Below are 20,982 nucleotides of genomic sequence, written 5' to 3'. Positions count from 1 at the left end.
AGAAACTGGAGTTCAAGTCCTGGCCCTGCCCAACCTAAAGGACCTTGGCTTTGGATAACCCTTCACTTCTCTAGGCTTCCTGGGTGGTGCAAACAGTTGGCACTTGACTACAAACCAAAAGGTTGGTGGTTCAAACCTACCCAGGGGTGCTGGAGAAGAAAGGTCTGGCGAACTGCTTCCATAAAGATTACAGCCAGGAAAACTCTCTGGAGCAGTTCTACTCTGTAACACATGGGGTCACCATGAGTCAGAATCAACGCAACAGCAACAGGTTTACTTCCCTGGGAGTCCCTGGGTGGCACAAACATTTCTACTAACCGAAAGGTTGTCAGTTCAAACCCACCCACCCAGAGGCACCTTGGAAGAAAGGCCTGGCAATCTGCTTCTGAAAATTCATAGCCTTGCAAACCCTACGGAGTACAGTTCTACTCTGCACACATGGGGTCACCATAGTCAGTATTGACTCAATGGCAACTGGTTTGTTTGTTCATTTGTTTGTTTGTTTTCACTTCTCTGAGTTCTAGCTTCCCCGTCTATGCTTAGAAAGATCAGTGCCTGCTCATGGGGCTGAGTGAGCAGAGGTGGGTAAGCATGATGTTCATAAACTGAAAATTATTATTATCGTTATTAAAAGTATTATTTTTCTCTCCTGAGCCTTTGTTTCCCAGGCTCTCTGAGCACAATGTCTGCATCCCCTGCCAGCAACGGCGTGTTTGTTGTCATCCAGCCCAGCAACACCAGCGGCCTCCGCCCACCTCCAGCCATTCTGCCCACCTCCATGTGCCAGCCTCCCGGGGTCATGCAATTCGAGGAGCCACCACTGGGGGTGCAAACACCAAGGGCCTCCCAGCCATCTGACCTGCAGCCCGTGGAGACATTCCTGACGGGAGAGCCCAAAGCTTTAGGGGTAAGAACAGCCTCTCATAATCTTTAACCTTTAAGCCTTAAGCCAAAGCTATCCCCTGAAGTCTTCTTTGAACCAATAGCTTCTCTTAATAAGTAAAGTATGTCTGCCGTGAACATTGGCTCTTTTAAAGAGCTATCTGTGTGAGATCAAATTGACAACAGCAACTCGAAAGGATAGATGAGAAGCTTATGGGGCAGTGAGCTTAAACTGATGGTGGTGGAACAATTTGGAGAAGGATGGTGAGAATGGTTGCACAGTTTGAATAATGTAATCAGTGTCACTGAATTGTACATGTAGAAATTGTTTAAATGGTGTATGGCTGTGTACATTTTACCCAAAATAAAAATAAATAAGTAAAAAGAACAGCCACTGATATGACCTGAGGTGTAGGTACTGGGCAGACAGAGAGCACCCCAGTACTTGGGCATTCATGCACACTTGGTGGTTGGAAGAGCAGATAGTCGACAAATACTTGGTGAGGACCCTTCCCCCATGGAGCTCATAGAGAGCCAACCAGTTAACAAATGACTAAGTTAACTCCAAATGGGTAAGGAAGGAGAAAATGACTGGTAGGAGAGGGGCAACATTAGCAAGGACAGGACTCTCTGGGAGTGTCTTAGTTACCTAGTGCTGCTATACCAGAAATACCACAAGTGAGTGGCTTTAACGAACAGAAATTTATTTTCTCCCAGTTTAGGGCGCTAGAAATCTGAATTCAGGGCACCAGCTCTAGGGGAAGCCTTTCTCTGTCAGCTCTGGAGGAAGGTCCCTGTCTTTTTTCAGCTTCTGCTTCCTGGCTCCTTGGAGATCTCCATATGTCTTGGCATCTATCTTATCCCATCTCTCCTTGCTAGCTTGCGATTAATCTCTTTGATATCTCAAAAGAGACTGACTCATGATATACCCTACACTAATCCTGCCTCATTAGCATAACAAAGACAGCCCATTCCCAAATGGGATTATAACCACAGGCACAGAGGTTAGGATTTACAACACATATTTTGAGTGAACATAATTCAATCCATAACAGGGAGGATGACATTTCAGCTAAAACTCAGATGCTGTGCAGAAGCCAGCCAAGGGACTCTCTGGGGGAATGCATCACCAGTTAGAGGGAAGAGCAAAGGCAAAGACCTTGAGGTGGGAGTCAGGTTGTCTTGTTCAGGGGAGAGACAGAGGGCTAGCGTGGCTGGAAAATAATGAGTGAAGGAAGGAAATGAGATGAAGTTAAAGTGGTAGGTGAGGGCCAGCTCAAGGAGGACTGACAGCCTCTGGCAGGATGGCCTCCAAGAAGTTTTCCAGTCTCAGATGTCATTGAGATATTGGCCTCCAGGAGACAGAAAATTTCATATTTATATATGTACACACACATATATATACATACATAGATATACACACACGTACAAAGACAGGTGTGTGTATATGCACACATGCGCATGCACACACAAGTTTTCCTTGAGTCCATTCTGACTCATGGTGACCCCATGTGTGTCAGAGCAGAACTGTGCTCCATAGGGTTTCCAATGGCTGTTTTTTTGGAAGTAGAAGTACTAAATGCAGCATTCAGTGCAGAGGATGTTGTGGGTCATTGGAATGAGACCTAACAAAGCCATGTAGCAGCTTGAGATCCCTGGGTAACAGCGCAAAGCAGGATAGACCCCCATAGGGAGCTCTGCTTTCTGCCATATAAAAATATATGTGCCCAGAGGGTCGGGTATCAGGAAGAGGACGTTCTCAGAAACATGGAGACAGGCAAGTGGGTCCCATAAGCTTTGAGAAACTGGTTTTCCTTCATAAAACTGTCTTTTATGGTCCCTACCATGACCCCTCCTCAAAAGAACGGAATCTGATTTTGTTTCCGGTCGCCCGGCCTAAATTGGGGAGGGCAGGGCGCTGCCTCGCTCTCCTGCAGCCGGCAGGGGGCAGTGTGGAGCTGTCTCCGTGGCCCGGCTGAGCGCGGCCCTCTCCCTCCAGACAGTGCAGATTCTCATCGGCCTCATCCACCTGGGCTTCGGCAGCGTGTTGCTCATGGTCCGCGGTGGCCACGTGGGAATGCTCTTCATCGAAGCCGGTGTCCCCTTCTGGGGAGCAGCCTGTGTAAGTGCCGCGGCCATCAGTGGGGAACATGCCCAGACTCACCTCTCTGCCTGGGCCCCACCCCACCCCACATTCCTGGACACAGCCCCTTTTATGTGGGGGCCTGAGAGCACCTCTAGAAGAACTTGAAAAAAAAAGTTGCCATAAGTCAATTCCAACTCATGGTGACCCCATGTGTGTCACAACAGAATTGCACTCCATAGTGTTCTCAATGGCTGTGATCTTTCAGAAGTAGATCACCAGGCCTTTCTCCCAAGGCACCGCTGGGTGGACGCAAACTGCCAACCTTTTGGTTAGCACCGAAGCGTGTTAACTGTTTGCACCCTCCAGGGACTCCAGAAGAACTTGAGCCTAAATCTAACCCCAAACTCTAATCAGAAACCTAAGCCTGATCCCACCCCTATGTGTGGAAAGCTCCCGGCAAAGAGCCTGCTGCAGAGAAGCTGCCAAAGAGGGTGGGAGGAAGGGGGTGCAGGTCAGGGATGAGGACACTAACCACCTGGATTCTAAGCCCAAGCCCTCATCCAAACCTGACCTGCAGAAGCCCTTTAGCTCCCCTGGGGGTCCTGGTCCACCATGAGTGGCATCTCCTGGGAGAAGCAGAAGCCTCACTGGGTCACCTCTTCCCCACACAGTTCATCATCTCAGGGTCCCTCTCAGTGGCTGCTGAGAAAAACCACACCAGCTGCCTGGTAAGCCTACACCGGGGACCCCGGGGTGCAGGGCTGCTGGGTTCCCCTCCACCCTGCCCCCAATTCACGCAGCATTCCACAAGCGCCTCCTGGGGGCTCAGCGCCAGATGCAGCAACACCAGACAGACACAAGACAGCCCCATGGGACAAGAGGACCAGAAATGCACTTTTCAGACTACAAGACAGGGTAGGGAGAGAGGGCCCACAGATGACGTACTGATGGTTGTTTAGAGAAAAGAGGCCTCCCGGAAGAGGAAACAGGTGACTGGGGCCTTGGTGGTAGAATCTAGAATTGCAGAGGGAGACGAGAAAGGCGTGGAGGTGGGCCTGGGCAGGGTTGTTACGGGAAACTATCTGTGTTTCCATTCGGCCAGAGCAAAGGTCTGGTAAGGGAAGAGGAAAGAAATTTGATGGAGAGATGAGCAAGGGCCAGATCACAGAAGGCTCCAGTGCCTTCTGCTGGCAGTGGGGAGGTGGTGGAGGCCTTTGAACAAGACAGTGCCAGGCTTTGAGAACATGACCCTGAAGGCCAAGGTCCCTGCCCTCATGGAGGTTACACTCTGGTATCTGGTGAGACACCCAGAAAACAAACTAACAAATGTGAGAGGGACAGAGCATGGAAAGTGCTAGAAGGATGCACTGTCTTCCTTTTTAAGAGAGGGCCATCAGTAGGGTGCAGAGGGGCATGGGGTCCTGCTTAGCTCAGACGACTCAGAGTCTCTGAAAGCGTGTCGCTGAGCCAAGACCTCACTGTTCAGACAGCGTCAGCCCTGGGAGAGGCCGGCACCATGTGAGGATTAGCCTGGGGCGAGAGGGGCCTCGGGACAGAGAGAGCAGGCACTGGATTAGCACAAATAAAGACGCAGTGTGGCAGCAGAAAGATGGCGTGCAGAACTCAAATTCTAGTAGGAAGACCAGACTTCATGGTCGGACTGAGACTGGAGGAACCCTGGAGAGCATGGCCCCTGGACTCTCTATCAGCCCAGAACTAAAACAATTTCCGAGGCCAACTCTTCAGACAGGGATTGGACTGGACTGTGGGACATAAAGTGATACTCGTGAGGAGTGTGCCTCTTAGTCAAGTAGATACAAGAGACCAAAGGGGCAGCTTCTGTCCAGAGGTGAGATGGGAAGGCAGAGAGGGTTAGGAGCTGGTTGAATGGTCATGGGGAATCAGGGGCAGAAACGAGGGGTGTGCTGTCGCAGAAATGGGGTGAGCAATTAGGGTCTCAAAACAATCTATGTATAAAATTTTGTATGGGAGACTAACTTGAAATGTAAACTTCATTTAACTACAACAATTAAAAAAAAAAAAAAAAAGAGGCAGAGTGGGAGAAGAGGAACTGCAAGGGGGAAGATGAGACTAATAGCTCAGGGCCCAAATGCCAAATGGAATTTATTTTAAGGGCAGTTAGAGGCCACGGAGGATTTCAGCAGGCAACCCAAGGTCTCAGAACTTTCCTACTCTTGTCTGAGACCTCATGGAAATGGCCTCAGTGCTTCTGCCACCAGCCTCAGTGTCTAAGCATAGGGCCTCCCTGGCCCCCTGCCCCTTGGGCAGGTGTTGCTAGGAACTGTGCCTACAGGTGCTCAGCCTGGGGGTGGAGGGAGTGAACAGGGGAGAAAGCTATAGTAAGGGGTGGGCAAGAAGCCTGCTGCCAAGCCTGCCCTGAGAGGCCAAGTAGGAGACCCAGGGCCCTTCCTCCTGGCAGCTTCCAAGAAGATGGCAGTGATAGGGAGGCAGGGGAGTGACTCTCCTGAGGTGCAGAAGAAGGAGAAGAGGAGAGGAGCGTGGCCACCAAGAATACGGCCAGGCTCACGTCACTGTCCCCGCTGCCTCCTGGGCCGTGGGAGGGATGAGTGTTGGAGGGGGGCGTCCTGGCCTGGGGGAGCCCTTTGCATCTGGTCCTTCCTCCTTCCCCTTGCCTCTTCCCTCTGCTCCCTCCCCCCATCTCTCTCCCTCCTGCAGGTGAGAAGCAGCCTGGGCACCAACATCCTCAGCGCCATGGCGGCGTTTGCTGGAACAGTCATTCTGCTCATGGATTTCGGTGTCACTAACTGGGTGTGTTGTCTGATGCCCCGGGAAGTGGGGAAACTTAGAGAAGGATGTGGACACATCCAAGAAGGGGAGGGAGGCAAGCATTGGTGGTACCAAGAGACTCAGGGGTCTGGGTGTTGGCAGGGCCTCCCAATCCCAATAGACCCCATGAGTATAATGACCCTTTGAGCCTCCCCCAGGAATGGGGCATCCAGAGAACAGAGAGGCAGCCTGGTAGAGTGAGGGGGGCACAGCACTGGCAGCAGGAGGGCTGGCTCCAAGGGCGCCTTTGCCACTGACTCACTGTGTGGCCTTGGGCAGGTTACTTCTTGCTCTGGGCCCCCACTCTTCCTCTATTCTAGGGTTCTTGGCTTGTCTTGACCACGAATTTTTGGTTCCCAGGATGTGGGCAGGGGCCATCTGGCCATGCTCACCATCTTTACCATCCTGGAGTTCTTCATCGCAGTCACTGCCACCCACTTTGGGTGCCAAGCCACTCACGCCCAGGCCAACACGGTGAGAACTCCCACCCTCACACCTGCCCCAGACCTGGACAGACAGGAAATCTACTGGCTGGGGAGACTCTCTGCTTCCCCCCTCTCTTCTCCTCTCCGGGAGGCAATTTGTAGGGACTGGGCTGCCATGAGCTTCCCACTCTCCTACATTAGGGGACCCCAAAGAAGTCTAAGGTCCCTGGGTGGCACAAACGGTTTGCACTCAACTACTAACCTAAACGTTGGTGGCCTGAACCCACTCCACGGGCCGCGGAAGATAGGCCTGGAGACCTGTTTCCATTAAGATTACAGCCAAAAAACCTTACGGAGCGCAGTTCTACCCTGTAACACATGGGATCGCCATGAGTGAGAGCGGGCAACTGACAACAACAAAGAAAGTCTTTGCTGGTTAATGAAAATGGGACTATTCTCCTCGTGGCCACTGGGGGGCGCCAGCACCAACGAACCAGCTACTCCTTGAGGCTGAGCCGACAGCCTTGATGCAGAGCCCTTGAGGGCCTGGGCACAGGGGTGAGAGGGTGTGTGTGAAGGACCCTCTAGGAGTTCACAGACCATGAGGGAGACGGGGCATCAGGAAGGGCAACATGACTGAGGTGCAAATTGAACTCGTGGTGTCCAAGAAAATGGAAGACAGCTAATATGCAAAGAGGGGGACACCCGCATCAGGGGAACCAGTTGAAGCAAGGGCTACCTGAGGTAGTAAAATGCAGGTGGGGTGTGCTGGTGAGGAGGTACAAAAGGTGGAGTGGGGGTGACTACTGCAGGAATCTGAGCAGAGGCACCAGGTAAGTAGAGCTGGGTTCAGGAAAATCAGTCGGAAGGTTTTGTCGAATGCAGAGGTGGGGGGAGTGCTGGAGGCAGGGAGGCCAGAGAGGAGGCCAGTGCTGTGGTCCTGGCAAGAGATAACGAAACCCTAAACTGTCCAGGAGCAGTCCAGAGAGAAAGAACACCAGAACATCAGCTCCTAGAGAAATGGGACTTTTTTCTTCACTGCTGTTCTCCAAACGCTTGGGTCATAGCTGGACCCAGTAAAAACCAGTTGCCATTGGGTCCATTCCAACTGATGGCAAGTCCCTGGGCAGTGCAAACAGTTAATGCACCGGGCTGCTAACTGAAAGGTTAGAGGTTTGAGTCTACCCAGAAGTGCCTCAGAAGAAAGGCCTGGTGATCTACTTCTGGAAAATCAGCCATTGAAAACTCTATTGAGCACAGTTATATTCTGACAGACCATGAGGCCCAGATAAATATATTTTGAAATATTGGTTGAATGCATGACAATCCTAAGTCAAACAATTCAGACTTGCAGAATTCATTACTAGGGCGCTGTTCTCAGAATTTCCACAAGGAGGCACTATTATAACACCTCCCTAGGTTCCAAAGAGCTCCAGACTTTCATTGATGAGATTTCATTTTCTTTGCAGCCTGTGATTTTCCTGCCAAATGCTTTCAGCACAGACTTCAACATCCCAAGCCCGGCAGCCTCTCCACCCCCTGCCTATGACAATGTGGCATATATGCCCAAGGAGTGTTCTGAGTAGATGGTCACTCATGGGGTTGGAGCCCAGCCTTTCCCCTCTGGGCCCAGCCTCCCCCAACCCCCACCCCATTAACCCAGGGGAGGGGGCACCTTTCTTCTGTCCTGTCTCCCCTCCCCACTAAATCTCTGCATTTTGTGACATCTGAGTGAAGCATTACCTGGTGACAGTCTGTCCCACACACCCCTCCCCAGCGATTTCTTTCCCAAAAAACTACAGAATGATATCCAGGGTGTGTTTTCTTATTTCCTGAGCCCATCACCCTTCCACGGAGTGCCCCTTTGTACTGCTTTGCACTTGTCCGGTCATTTGGGGCAAGGAGGGCTGGTGGGAGAAACCCTGGCTCCTGGCCCTCACCCACATGGGCTTGGGAAGGTCCTTTCAGCTCAGCAAGCCAAGACTGCTACAGAGAAGGCAGGCCTCTGCGAGTTCTGAGAACTAAGTCTGACCCTGGCATTTCGCTGAGGTGCAGAGACCAGGCCCTGGTCACACAGCAAGGCAGTGGGACTGACCTCAGCTCTCCTGGCCCCAAGACCTGCTCTGTCCTTCGCACTCTGCCACCACGTCTTTGGGCCTCAGTTTCCCCACCTGTAAACTAAAGCCTTGAACCAGATGGCCTGTAAGGCCCGACCAGGCCCCACAGGCACCTGGGGCCAACAAGAGGGAGAGGCTACAGTAGGCCAAGCTCTCCTGGGCTCCCAGCTGAGTCCCAGGGTCAAGCCAGGCATCACCTCCCACTGGAAACCCTCATCTTCCTTGTTGTAAAATGGAGCTGGTATTGACTCTGGCCCTGGCCGCCTCCTGGGTTAGGGAGGTTGCAGGGGAGGGATGGAGCCAGCCCTCTTCTCCATCCACCTCAGTCAGCATTTCAGGGTGCACAGCAATGGTGGCCCTCTGTCCTCAGGCTGCTCAACACCCCGGTGCCTTTCAGCACCCCCTTCCCTACCCCCACAGCCCCGGGGTGTAATCGCAGGAGCTGGGCGGCATCTCTGGAGGACAAGGAGTCACCTTCAGCCCTGTATCCAGAGCCCTGTGGATGGCGTGTCTTCCATACCATAAAAGGGAATAAACAGTGTGGTTGAACTTTGAGCTGGTCTCATTGTGATGACTTTTTCTTCTTAACCTCAGGGGCTTCTAATGGTCGTCCTATGTTTATCAGAGGATATGGGTGACTATCCCTCATCACAGCAAAAGAGCACCCACAGTGTAATCCTTGCACTCATCTGCCCTCACCTGAGAGCAGGCATTAGTGTCCTGGTCTCCTAGGACTGCCGTAACAAATACCACAAACTGGATTACTTACAGGAACAGAAATGCATCGTCTCACAGTACTGGATGTGAGGAGTCCGAATTCAGTAGTCAGCAGAGCCGTCTCTCTATGAAGTCTCCAGGGGAAGATCTTTTCCTGACTCCCCCAGCTTCTGGGTTTGCTAGGCACTCCCTGGCTTGTAGATGCATCGTTACATGGCTATCTTTCCTCTCTGTGTCTCTCTGTCTCTCCTCTTTTATAAGGACACCACACAGGTTGGATTAGGATCCACCTTATTCCAGTATGACCAGGTCAACTGACATCTTCAGAGACCCTATTTCCAAACAAGGTCACGTTCACAGGTTAGGACTTCCATGTCTTTGTGGGGATACAATTCAGGCCATAATAATTGGTATCCCCACTCCACAGCTAAGAACACTGAAGTTGAAAGAGGTTGAATCACATGCCCAAGGCCACCAAGCTAGTAAGAGGCAATGCTGGGATCTGAACCCAGCTCCATCTGACATCAGAGTCTGTGATCTTACCACCTGGGCTCCCATAGTCCAAACCAAAGCACCTTCCACCACTCCTTCCCCTCCCTCCTTCTGCCTCTTCAACCCAAAGACTGAGGCAGGGCTGCTTCTTCACTACCCCCACGTCTTCACCTAACAAACTCCTGCTTCTGCTCAAAATCCACTGTAAATCTGCCTCCTCTGTGGGGTCTCCCCAGTTCCCACTGCAGAATTAGACCCTTGCTCCTCTGGGTTCTCAAAGCACTTGGAATCACTTTTATGTTGTGTGGAGGTTGTATCGGAGCCCTGGTGCCAAAAGGTTGGCAGTTCGAATCCACCAGCCGCTCCTTGGGAACCCTAAGAGGCGGTTCTACTCTGTCCTGTAGGATCATTACGAGTCAGAATCAACTCAACGACAACGTGTTTCATTTTTATTTGTCTTGGAGGCTATATTGAGTGCGCACAAACACACACAGAAAAGGTGAAAGGAAAGGCGAAGTAACTGACTAAGTGGCAAGTGAGGCACCCAGGGCTCAAAATGTAGGGAGGCATTCACTATCAGATTCATCCAAGTATAGGGTTGGGTAGTGTTTTAGTCACCTAGTACTGCTATAACAGAAATACCAAAAGTGGGCACTTTTAACAAAGAGAAGTTTATTTCCTCACAGTCAAAGTAGGCTAAAAGTCCAAATTCAGGGCGTCAGCTCCAGGAGAAGGCTTTTTCTCCCCGCCGGGCTTCTTCTCTTCGATGCTCCCCCTGACTAGGAGCTTCTCTGCACAGGGACCCCGGTCCAAAGGATGCGCTCTGCTCCCGGCACTGCTTTCTTGATGGTACAAAGTCCCCAACTCTCTGTTTGTTTCCCTTTCCTTTTATCTCTTGAGAGGTAAAAGGTGGTGCAGGCGACACCCCAGGGAAACTCCCTTTACACTGGATCAGGGATGTGACCTGGGTAAAGGTGGTGTTACAATCCTACCCTAATCCTCTTTAACGTAAAATTAGGATCACAAAATGGAGGCCAACCACACAATTCTGGGAATCATGGCCCAGACAAATTGATTTACACATTTTTGGGGGGACATAATTCAAACCGTGACAGGTAGTGTCTTAGTCACCTAGTGCTGCTCTAACAGAAATACCACAAGTGGATCGCTTTAAGAAAGATAAGTTTATTCTCTCACAGTCCAGTAGGCTACAAGTCCAAATTCAAGGTGTCAGCTCCAGGAGAAGGCTTTCTCTCTCTGTTGGCTCTGGAGGAAGGTCCTCATGATGCATCAGTCTTCCCTTGGTCTGGGAGCATCTCAGTGGAGGAACCTCAGGTCCAAAGGACGCACTCCATTCCTGGCACTGCTTTCTTGGTGTGAGGTTCCCATGTGTCTCTGCTCGCTTCTCTCTTTTATATCTCAGAAGAGATTGGCTTAAGACACTATCCAATCTTGTAGATGTCATCAGTATAACCTCATCATAGTGACAGAGTTTACAACACATAAGGAGATCACATATAACCTCATCATAGTGATAGAGTTTACAACACCTAAGGAAATCATATCAGATTACAGAATCATACACTACTGGGAATCATGACCTAGCCAAGTTGATATTTTGGGGGGACACAATTCAATCCATGACAGGTAGGGGTTACAAGGAGCTTTGGCTTTGAAAATTAAGACAGGAGCCTTGAGGATTTACAGTTAAGACCATAAAGTATAAAGTCAGGGAAAATGTGTTTGAGGATTGTTATGGATTGAACTGTGTCCCCAAAAATATGTTTCAAATCCTAATCCCTACACATACAGATATAATCCCATCTGGGAACGGGGTTTTCTTTGTCAGGCTGTATCAGCATAGGGTGTGTTTCATGCCAATCACTTTTGAGATATAGAAGGAGCAGATCAGGCACAGAAGCAAGCAACCACAGATGGGGAAGATAGGTGCCATGCCACAGGAAGATCACCAAGGAACTGAGGAACAGAAGCTGAAAAGAGGCAAGGGCCTTCCCCAAAAGCCGAAAGAGAGAAACCTTCCCCTAGAGTCATCCCGTGAATTCAGACTTCTAGCCTCCTAAACCGTGAGAAAATAAATTTGTTTGTTAAAGCCACCCACTTGTGGTATTTCTGTTATAGCAGCACTAAATAACTAAGACAAAGATTTAAGACCTGTTTTCCTACCACGTTCAGGAGATTAGAGACATTTCTGACCTGAGGGGGGAGTTTGGAGGGAGAGAGGGCGGGAGAAGAAGGAACACAGAGCTTAGCCTCAGCCAGGATAACCGCCCTCTGTCCCCCATTAACTAAGTCCCTCAGGAGGTGTGGGAGCCAAGAGCCGGAACACTTCCTCACATCCCAGGATGTAACCTGAGGGGACTGCAGCCCCTGACAGTGCCCCGTGTCCAGACAGCGTGGAGCCAGGACATAGAGTAGAGAAAGCTGAGGGCTGTGCCTGTTGACACCGAGTCCTGCTCTGCAGAGTGGTGTGTAAGTAAAAGCATCTGAAAGCTTTCTGTGCCCCTAAGAGGGAAGCACAAGTGGCAGAGAGGGTCAGTGGCCAGATGGGTGCAATGCAGATTGTATGAGACCGTAGCTTTATAGCAAATAAAAGCAGCAAATCAGAGCAGGGACTGTGGCTGTCACCTGGAGACCAGGAAGGACAAACTATACCTCAGCAGAGGCCAGAAGGACAGATAATGGCTTGTGGATTGGAAGTCAGTACTGGGAATGACTAAGGAGCCCTGGTTGCACAGTGGTTAAAGCACTTAGCCGCTAACTGAAAGGTTAGTGGTTCGAACCCGTCACCCACTCCTCAGAGAAAATTTGGCAGTCTGCTTCTGTAAAGATTTACAGCCTTGGAAACCCTATGGGGCAGTCGTACTCTGTCCTATAGGGTCTAACTATGAGTCGGAATTGACTCAACAGCAACGAGTACAGTGAATGAGTTATCGTGAATTGGGAAGATTAACTTTTCTACTATTCAATGGGTAGAGTTCCTGGGTGGCGCAAATGGTTAAGTGTTCAACTACTAGCTGAAAGGGTGGTGGTTCAAACCCACCCAGAGGTTCCTTAGAAGACAGGCCTGGCGATCTGCTTCTGAAAAGGTCACAGCCTTGAAAACCCTATGGAGTAGTTCCACTCTGCATACATGAGGTCACCATGTTATTAGGTGCCATCCAGTCAGTTCCAACTCACAGCGACTCTATGTAGAACAGAACAAAACACTGCCTGGTCCTGCACCACCCTCACAATCATTATGCTCGAGCCCATTGTTACAGCCACTGTGTCAATCCATACTGTTGAGGGTCTTCCTCTTTTTCGCTGACCCTCTACTTTACCAACCATGATGTCCTTCTCCAGGGACTGGTCCCTCCTGATAACATGTCCAAAGTACGTGAGACAAAGTCTCACCATCCTCTCTTCTAAGGAGCATTCTGGCTTTACTTCCTCCAAGGCAGATTTGTTTGTCCTCCCGGCAGTCCATGGTATATTTTACTTACCAAAGGAAATTTGCAGCTATAGAAAGATGTCAAGCTACAGAAAGATAACAAGATTTTCATGTGCCCAGCTTTGGGGTGGGGGGGAGACTCTGACAGCTCACATGAGCTGGGGTGTGAAGCAGGGGATGGGAAGAGGATGCAAAGTCTGCTGCTGTAAAGATGTTCTGATACTGCCAGGCTGCCCTGGCCACTCTCTATGGGGCTGGGGTGGCTGCAGAGGGCAGAGAGTGGCTGGGAGCTCTGAGCGGACATCCCAGGAGCCTGGTGAGTGGTCCCCACGGCAGAGACAGAGTGGGGGTGTTTTAGGTCAGGCTCCCTAGCAGCAGCAGAGCCTGAGATGAGGATTTGCTGCAACTGACTCATGAGGAAGGGCTCTCAGAGAAGAAGAATGAGGGGGAAACAGGGCAGGAGAAATAAGCCACGGTCTCAGCTGCCGACTGGTTCAGCCTGATGCTGCCGGGGCTTAGAGACCACACTGCACCACAGACTTGTCCTACCTTGAGACAAGGGGGTGGCCTTTCATTACTACTCCCACTTCCATGCCAGTTAGTCATTGGCTACAGATTGGGGTGGGGAGTAATTTAACCGCCAAAGGAGCCCTAGTGGCACAATGGTTAAGCGCTCGGCTGCTAACCAAAAGGTCAGCACTTCAAACCCACCAGCTGCTCTGAGGGAGAAAGATGTTCCAGTCTGCTTCCATAAAGATTACAGCCTTGGAAACTCTATGGGGCAGTTCTACTCTGTCCTATAGGGTCGCTGTGAGTTGGAATCGACTCAACAGTGATGGGTGGGTAACTTAACCTCCCAGAAGGAAGTAGCTGTGAGTCCTTCCACCAACACCACCAGAGTGGTATTGAGTCCAACTCATGGCAACCTCACGTGTGTCAGAGTACAACTGCGCTCCACAGGCTTTTCAGCGGCTAATTTTTCAGAAGATTGCCAAGCCTTTCTTCTGAGGTGCCTGTGGGTAGACTCCAACCTCCAACGTTTGGTTAGCAGCCAAGCGTTTTAACCCAGGAACTCCTTAGCAGCCAACAATTGCAGCAGCTGGTGAGTGGATACATCACTCAGTAAAGAGGACTGGGGGGTGGGGAGGGCCTCCAAAGTCATCTACTCCAGAACGGAATTCACCTAGGGCCCTGGCCTGCCTGCCAGGTCACCGGCCATTAAGCTGGGAGGGGCCTCAGCCACTTCTATCCCAATCCCTGAGACTCATACACAGAGAGACAATTTTGAGGAAACAGAGGCCCAGAGAGGAAAGGGACTGGACTCCAGGCTTCCACAGGCCCCCTGGCTCCTTGCAGGTGACCCTCTCTTCAAACCAGGTACGTCATCCTGGGGCACTGGGAGCAGGCTGGCTTTGGCGCGCTCAGGGTCTGCTTTGTAATTAGTATACACTGAAACTCTGATCCTCTCAGGGCGCCCCCACCTGGTGGTCTCCCTCATTAGCCTCTCTGTCACACGATATGACTCAGTACCTCTCAACTCCTGCCCATCTCTGCCCCACGTGCATGTGCGCACACACACACACATTTATTGCTCACACATGCATGCACGTGCACATACATGCAAATGCACAAACACACATGCATGCACACAGATACACATGCATGCACCTACCATACATACTTCAGAAGCTCTTCCTACCCTCTGGCCTCCACGGTACAGACCACTTGTTGTTAGCTGCCATCGAGTCAGCTCTGACTCATGACAACCCCACATACAACAGAATGAAACACCGCCCAGTCCTGCACCATCTTCATGATTGTTGGTGTGCTTGAGTCTATTGTTGCGACCGCTGTGTATTCTGAGTGCCTTCTAACCTAGGAAACTCATCTTCCAGCACACTATTGGGCAATATTCTGTTGTGATACGTAGGGTTTTCACTGGTGATTTTTGGAAGTAGATCACCAGGCCTTTCTTCCTAGTCGTCTTAGTCTGGGAACTGCTGAAACCTGTCCACCACGGGTGGCCCTTCTGGTATTTGGAATACTGGTGGCCAAGCTTCCATTATTATAGCAACACACAAGCCACCACAGTATGACAAACTGACAGAAGACAGGTGGTGGACAGACTGATTAGGGTCACATTATTTGTGCCCAGGTTGTCTTTGCCTGCTGGGCCACGGGCCTCTGAAGACAGACCTTACTCATTCCTGTGTGAGTCCTTATGGTGTCCAGCTCAGAGCTCCATAGATAATTTTTCCATGACATCAGTGAACCCGTTCAATGCCCTCGATGCTCTCCTTCCTTCTCCATCCTTCCCCACCTGTCCCTGTCCTCCCAAAGAGCCCAGAGCTCTCAGGCCCTGCCCCTTTCTCCCTCTTGTGAGCAGAGGGGGTGTGATCATTAAGTTTGTGTGTCAACTTGGCTGGGCCATGATTCTCAGTGGTTTGACAGTTATGATGTGGTCTGGCAGTCATATGATGATGTGATCAATTCCATAATGAGGTGTGATACAATGTGATCACCTCCATGATGGGATCTGCTATGAGCAGCTAATCAGTTGAAAGGGAGTTTCCTTGGGGGTGTGGCCTGCATCCAGTATAGATGGACTTTCTGGCAAGGCTCATGGGCTTTTGCTCACTGTGGATCCTGCAGCTGGCTCTTGTTCACCTGACCTCCAGTTCTTGGACTTGAGCTAGCAGTTTACATGCCGTCTTGCCTGCTGATCTTGGGATTCATCGATCTTCAGAGCCTGTGAGCCAGAGCCTTGCTCTCCGACCTGCCGATCTTGGGTTTGCCAGCCCCTATGGCTACATGAATCAGGAGAAGCCTCCAGCCTGACCCATGGACTTTGGACGTTCCAGCCTCTACAACCGTGCAAGCTATTTCCTTGATATAAATCTCTCTATATATATATATTTATACACTTTACTGGTTTTGCTTCTCTAGAGAGCCCAGTCTAAGACGGGGGGTGAAGCCAATAAGCTCACCCCCCACCCCCGGATGGTGAGCAGGAGAAGTGAGTCTTAGAAGAAACCAGATGAGGACAATGTGGGGCCTGCCTGGTAGGATCCAGGCACGAGGCAGGCTAGGGTAACATGTGGCAGGCTAGCGTAACACAACGCAGGCTAGCATAACATGTGGCAGGCTAGCATAACATGTGGCAGGCTAGCTTAACGTGGCAGGCTAGTGTAACACATGGCAGGCTAGCAAAACACGTGGCAGACTAGACACATGGCAGGCTAGTGGAAAACTGGCTAGTGCTTCCCAAGTGTTTGGTATGTGCCAGGCCTTGCATGTTGCAGACATTATTCCATCTAATCCTCACAACTCCCAGGGGTAGGCACTATCACCCCTCCATGTGACAGGGTGACACTGAGGTAAACAACCTGCCCAAGGGCAACCTTGTGGGAGCAGAGATAGACTCTGACCCAGGCTTGTTGACTTCCAGGGCTCCTGGTCTGACCCTTGAGGCCCTGCTGGAGCTGTAAAAGCCGGCTCAGCTCTTTCTCTGTCCCTGCCCTCCCGGCAGGGGCAGATTAACCAGCAAGCACAGTTTGCATTGAGCAAGGTACACAAGGGCTTAATTGTATTTACTTGCTAATCTGTGGTGAGCAATTTCACATGGTTTCACCACATCTGTGACATGGCGGGGGACAGGTGAAATTGTGCACTGCAGATGGGTGGGAAGGCACAATTGGGCCCGTGCTTACCTTGCTTATTGAGTGTCATGGATTGAATTATGTTCCCCCAAAAATGTATGTGTCAATTTGGCTGGGCCATGATTCCTAGTACTGTGTGATTTTCCTATATGTTGTAAACCTGCCTCATGATGTTAATGAGGGAGGATGGGTGGCAGTTGTGTTAGTAAGGCAGGACCTGATCTACAAGACTGGATTGTGTCCTGAGGCAATCTCTTGAGATACAAAAGACAGAAGTGAGCAGTGAGACAGGGGGACCTCATACCATCAAGAAAGCAGTGCCAGGAGCAGAGCGCATCCTTTGGACTCGGGGTCCCTGCACGGAGAAGCTCCTAGTCCTGGGGAACATTCATGAAAGAGAAAGCCTTCCCCTGGAGCTGATGCCATGAATTTGGACTTTTAGCCTACTTGATTGTGAAGAAATGAACTTCTCTTTGTTAAAGCCATCCACTTGTGGTATTTCTGTTATAGCAGCACTAGATGACTAAGACATTGGGTAACCCAGCCCTGCCTCCTGGAGCTAAACAAAGGGAAGACGTGTGGCACCCACTGAACACGTGGGCCCTGGGTGGAGTACAAAGGCCCTGGTGGGTTTCCCAGGGGAGCTTGTGGGTCCCGAGTTGGGGTCTGGAGAGGGGTCAAGGCTAAAAAGTACCCCCCATTGCCCCAACCAGTCTCCTGCTCTCCCCCTCTCTGTCAGCCCACTCCCCACCCCCAAGGGGCCCCACACCAAGTCCCCAAGGTGGGGAAGGGAAAGGGCAGAAGGATGGGACTGATGTTAGCTTCCTAAGGAGTCAGAGCTCATACCGTGTTTCTTGGAAAGCGAAGACAGGACTTCACAACAAACTGACTTCCCCTCTGGCTATCTGAGTCCTGCCCTCTGCAATCACCTCCTAGCTGTCTAAAGCTCCTTGGAGCAGCTCTCTCTCTACTCCGTGGGAGAATTATTTGAACACGAAAGTGACGCTAGAGATCACAGGCCAATCCCTGCCCCTCGCCACCACCACTACCATATACACATGAGAAAACCAAAAGGAGAGCAATGAAGGACCAAAAAAATCCAGAACAGAAGTTTGGAAGTTTAAAGCCACTTTGCCCAAAAGCATACCCCAGGGCTTACCTCTGAGGAGCCTCTGGGTAGACTCAAATCACCAACCTTTTTGGTTAATAGCCAAATTCTTAACCGTTTGCACCACCCAGAGACTCCTGAAATCCAGCGGAATATGCCTTCCCCCTCCCCCCTCCCTTTTTTTTGCAGGAGAGTCTGAGAACAGCTCCCTCCCTTTAAAGGGTCTGCTCACTAGCCCCAGGCCCATGGAGAAACCATCTCTACCATGCATCTCACAAGTCAGTGCATTCTCCTCTCCCAGCTCTCAGCTACCCACTCTCCACCCTCCAGAGAAAGATTTCAAGGTTTCTCACCCTGTCACCAAAATCCTCACAACTGTACCAATAAGCAACATTATGATAAACAGGGAAAATGCTGAAGTTGTCAAGGATTTCATTTTACTCAAATCCACAATCAACGCCCATGGAAGCAGCAGTTAGGAAACCAAACAGCAGATCACACTGGGCGTATCTGGGGCAAAAGACCTCTTTCGAGTGTCAAAAAGCAAAGATGTCACTTTGAAGACGAAGGTTTGCCTGACCCAAGCCATAGTATTTTCAATCATCTCAAGTGCACGCAAAAGCTGGACAATGAATAAGGAAGACCAAAGAAGAATCGATGCGGGGAAGAATACTGAATGTACCATGGACTGCCAGAAGAATGAACACATCTATCCTGGAAGAAGTTCAGCCAGAATGCTCCTCAGAAGTGAGGATGGCAAGACTTCATCTCACATACTTTGGACATGTTATCTGGAAGGACCAGTCCCTGGAGAAGGACATCATTTTTGGTAAAGTACAGGGTGACGGAAAAAGAGGAACAGCCTCAAGGAGATGGACTGACACAGTGGCTGCAACAATGGGCAGCGTTTTGTTCTGTTGTACATGGGCTTGCTATGAGTTGGAACCAACTCAACAGCACCTAAAAACAACACCCCTACATCACCAGACAGCCCCCGAAGCCCAGATGTATCCCCATGGCATCAGCATTGTAGTGCGATGGATTGCTTTTATATGGCCTTTCTAGCTATGGTCTTGTAATTCCCACCAAATGACTTGGTGGGACTATGCAAATAAGGTGTTTGTGGCCCACCAAGGGGATTGCACAGCTTGCTAATAATGCAAAAAACGTGCATGGCACCCTTGTTGGGGTGGAATCAAGCAAATAAGGTGTATGGAACCCTAACAAGGGCCATCCCACTAGGCTTAAAATGAGCCATCCCAGAGGCGGAGTGGGGCAGGGCCTGATTACCACCAAGAAGAGGAGATGCTGATGCAGCGCATCCTTTGGACCCAGGATTTCTGCTCTGAGACCCTCCTAGACCCAGGAGACAAAGAGAGAAAGAGAGCTATAACACTGGAGATGGCAAGACAGCAAGAAGCAGCATCAGAGAAACAGCAGTAGCAGAGGCAGCAGAAACAGGAGACTGGCAGGAGATGGAGCAGTGAGCTTCCCAGCCTATGGAGCAAGAAAGCTGAGTGCCTCCAGGCAGGAGACTCGCTGGCAGAGTGGGGTCACCCCAGGCACTTATTGGCGGAGCTGAGGAGCTTTGTAACACTTGCTAGAGCATGTCAGAGGCCGGCCAAGGGCCAAGGAAAGGCCTGCCTACAGACACGGCTATGAAGAGGCTGTCCTGATGGAAGAACTGTATCCTGAGTCGTCACTGATCCTGAATTGTAACCTGTTACCTCCCTAATACACCCCATAACTATGAGTATGGTCTGTGAGTTCTGTGTGGCCATTGCAACGTATTATCCAACCCAGTAGAGAAGTAGAGAGTGCAGGAGGGACGGTCGGTGTCAGAAGTGCTAAAAAGAGTGGAGAGAGGAGGTACATCTGACCTCCAATTCACAGGAATCAGCCTTGGGCTGTTGATGCCGACGGTGATTCTCTCTCCCCCTCGGGAGGGACGTTAGAGGAAGTCAGATGCCCCCTCCACGCTATTGTTACAAGCATACAGTGAGCTGACCAGGCCCAATCAGGCACTTTTAATTCCCTGCAAATGTTTCTCCTAACTCTTCTCTCACGCCCATTTAAACATCTGGATCTTTCATTTTCATTTGTTGAGCAAACAGTACATTGAAGGGTCTAAGCACACAGGCTCTGGAGTTCATCTGCCAGGCTTCCAGTCCCAGCCTAGTCATTCACTGTGTAACTCTGGACAACTGTCTCAACCTGAGCTTCATTTGCAAAGTGGGAGTAACTACAGTATTTATCTATTAGGGTTGGAATGGAGATAAAATCAGATAATGCATGTAAAATAGTCCCTGGGTGACACAGTTAACGAGCTCAGCTGCTAACCGAAAGGTTGGAGGTTCGAGCCCACCCAGAGGCACTATGGAAGAAAGTCCTGGTGATTTACTTTTGAAAAATCGGCCATTGAAAACCCTATAGAGTGCAGTTCTACTCTGACACGCATGGGGTCGCCATGAGTCGGAATTGACTCAGTAGCAACTGATGGTGGTGGTGGTGGTAGCATGCCCAATGCTTATCCCAGTGCCTGGCACAGAGAAAGTACTTGTAAACGTTGACTGTTGTAATTGTTGTTGGCTTCCTGGCACAGTGCTAGCTCAGAGTTAGTCCCCAGCAGAAGTTTCCTTCCTTTCTCTTCCCCATGCCCTCAAACCCAAGAGGCACGCTCGGTGTTGCCACAGGTGGTGGGACAATTATTTGATTCCCACCTGCCTCCAATCCCAGCTCATCCTTGGCCAGAGGCTGGGGACTGTGACCAAGTGTCCCCCACCAGCCCAGGTCTCCAGCACCTCCGGACTCCTGCCCACCCACCATCCAGCCAGTTTGGGTCAGTTCTGCCTTGCCCTGGTTGTGACGTTTATCAGGGCCTCATTTTTCTCCTCAGAAGGAGCTGTGTCCCTGTAACCCCTTAGAAGCTGTGAGCGGCAGTCTCTCCTCATCCCCAGGGGCTAGGCTGTTCCAGGTTAAATCAAGTTCAGGGGGCAGGACAACACTGTTCTTGAAGGCCCTGGCCCAGAGGGCAGAGGTTACAGCCACAGAGTGTCTCAGGCACAAGGTTCAGAAACTGATGGGTTCTGACCTGGCCTTTCTCCTTGACCAGAGCCAGTGACAAGTGAAACCCTCAGAGCACCCATTGATATTCTCAGCTCCAGAGTCGGGTGGCTCCCACCATGGCAGTCCCTCGACCCACCCCATCCAGGCCAGATAAGTCCACACCAGAATGTG

General features: G+C 50.7%; 1 protein-coding gene across 1 annotated transcript; it reads left to right on the top strand.

Moving 5' to 3' along the window:
• Nucleotides 1-667: 667 nt before the first annotated feature.
• On the top strand, nucleotides 668-7,787 carry MS4A15 (membrane spanning 4-domains A15). Its single transcript, XM_023743213.1, has 6 exons — nucleotides 668-907; nucleotides 2,882-3,004; nucleotides 3,640-3,696; nucleotides 5,666-5,758; nucleotides 6,137-6,250; nucleotides 7,671-7,787. Exons 1-6 carry the CDS (start codon nucleotides 683-685, stop codon nucleotides 7,785-7,787), a joined length of 729 nt encoding a protein of 242 aa, XP_023598981.1. The 5' UTR covers nucleotides 668-682.
• Nucleotides 7,788-20,982: the final 13,195 nt, after the last annotated feature.

This window comes from Trichechus manatus, unplaced genomic scaffold, assembly GCF_000243295.1.
Source record: "Trichechus manatus latirostris isolate Lorelei unplaced genomic scaffold, TriManLat1.0 scaffold00240, whole genome shotgun sequence".
Taxonomy (NCBI): domain Eukaryota; kingdom Metazoa; phylum Chordata; class Mammalia; order Sirenia; family Trichechidae; genus Trichechus; species Trichechus manatus.
The sequence above is the reverse complement of the archived record's forward strand: the minus strand, read 5'-3'. Positions and strand labels throughout refer to the sequence as shown.

Coding starts and splice junctions, on each gene's coding strand:
- MS4A15 (XM_023743213.1), top strand. CDS start 683: ATGTCTGCATCCCCTGCCAGCAACGGCGTGTTTGTTGTCATCCAGCCC. Junction 3,005..3,639: donor CCTTCTGGGGAGCAGCCTGT/GTAAGTGCCGCG, acceptor TTCCCCACACAG/TTCATCATCTCAGGGTCCCT. Junction 5,759..6,136: donor ATTTCGGTGTCACTAACTGG/GTGTGTTGTCTG, acceptor TTTGGTTCCCAG/GATGTGGGCAGGGGCCATCT.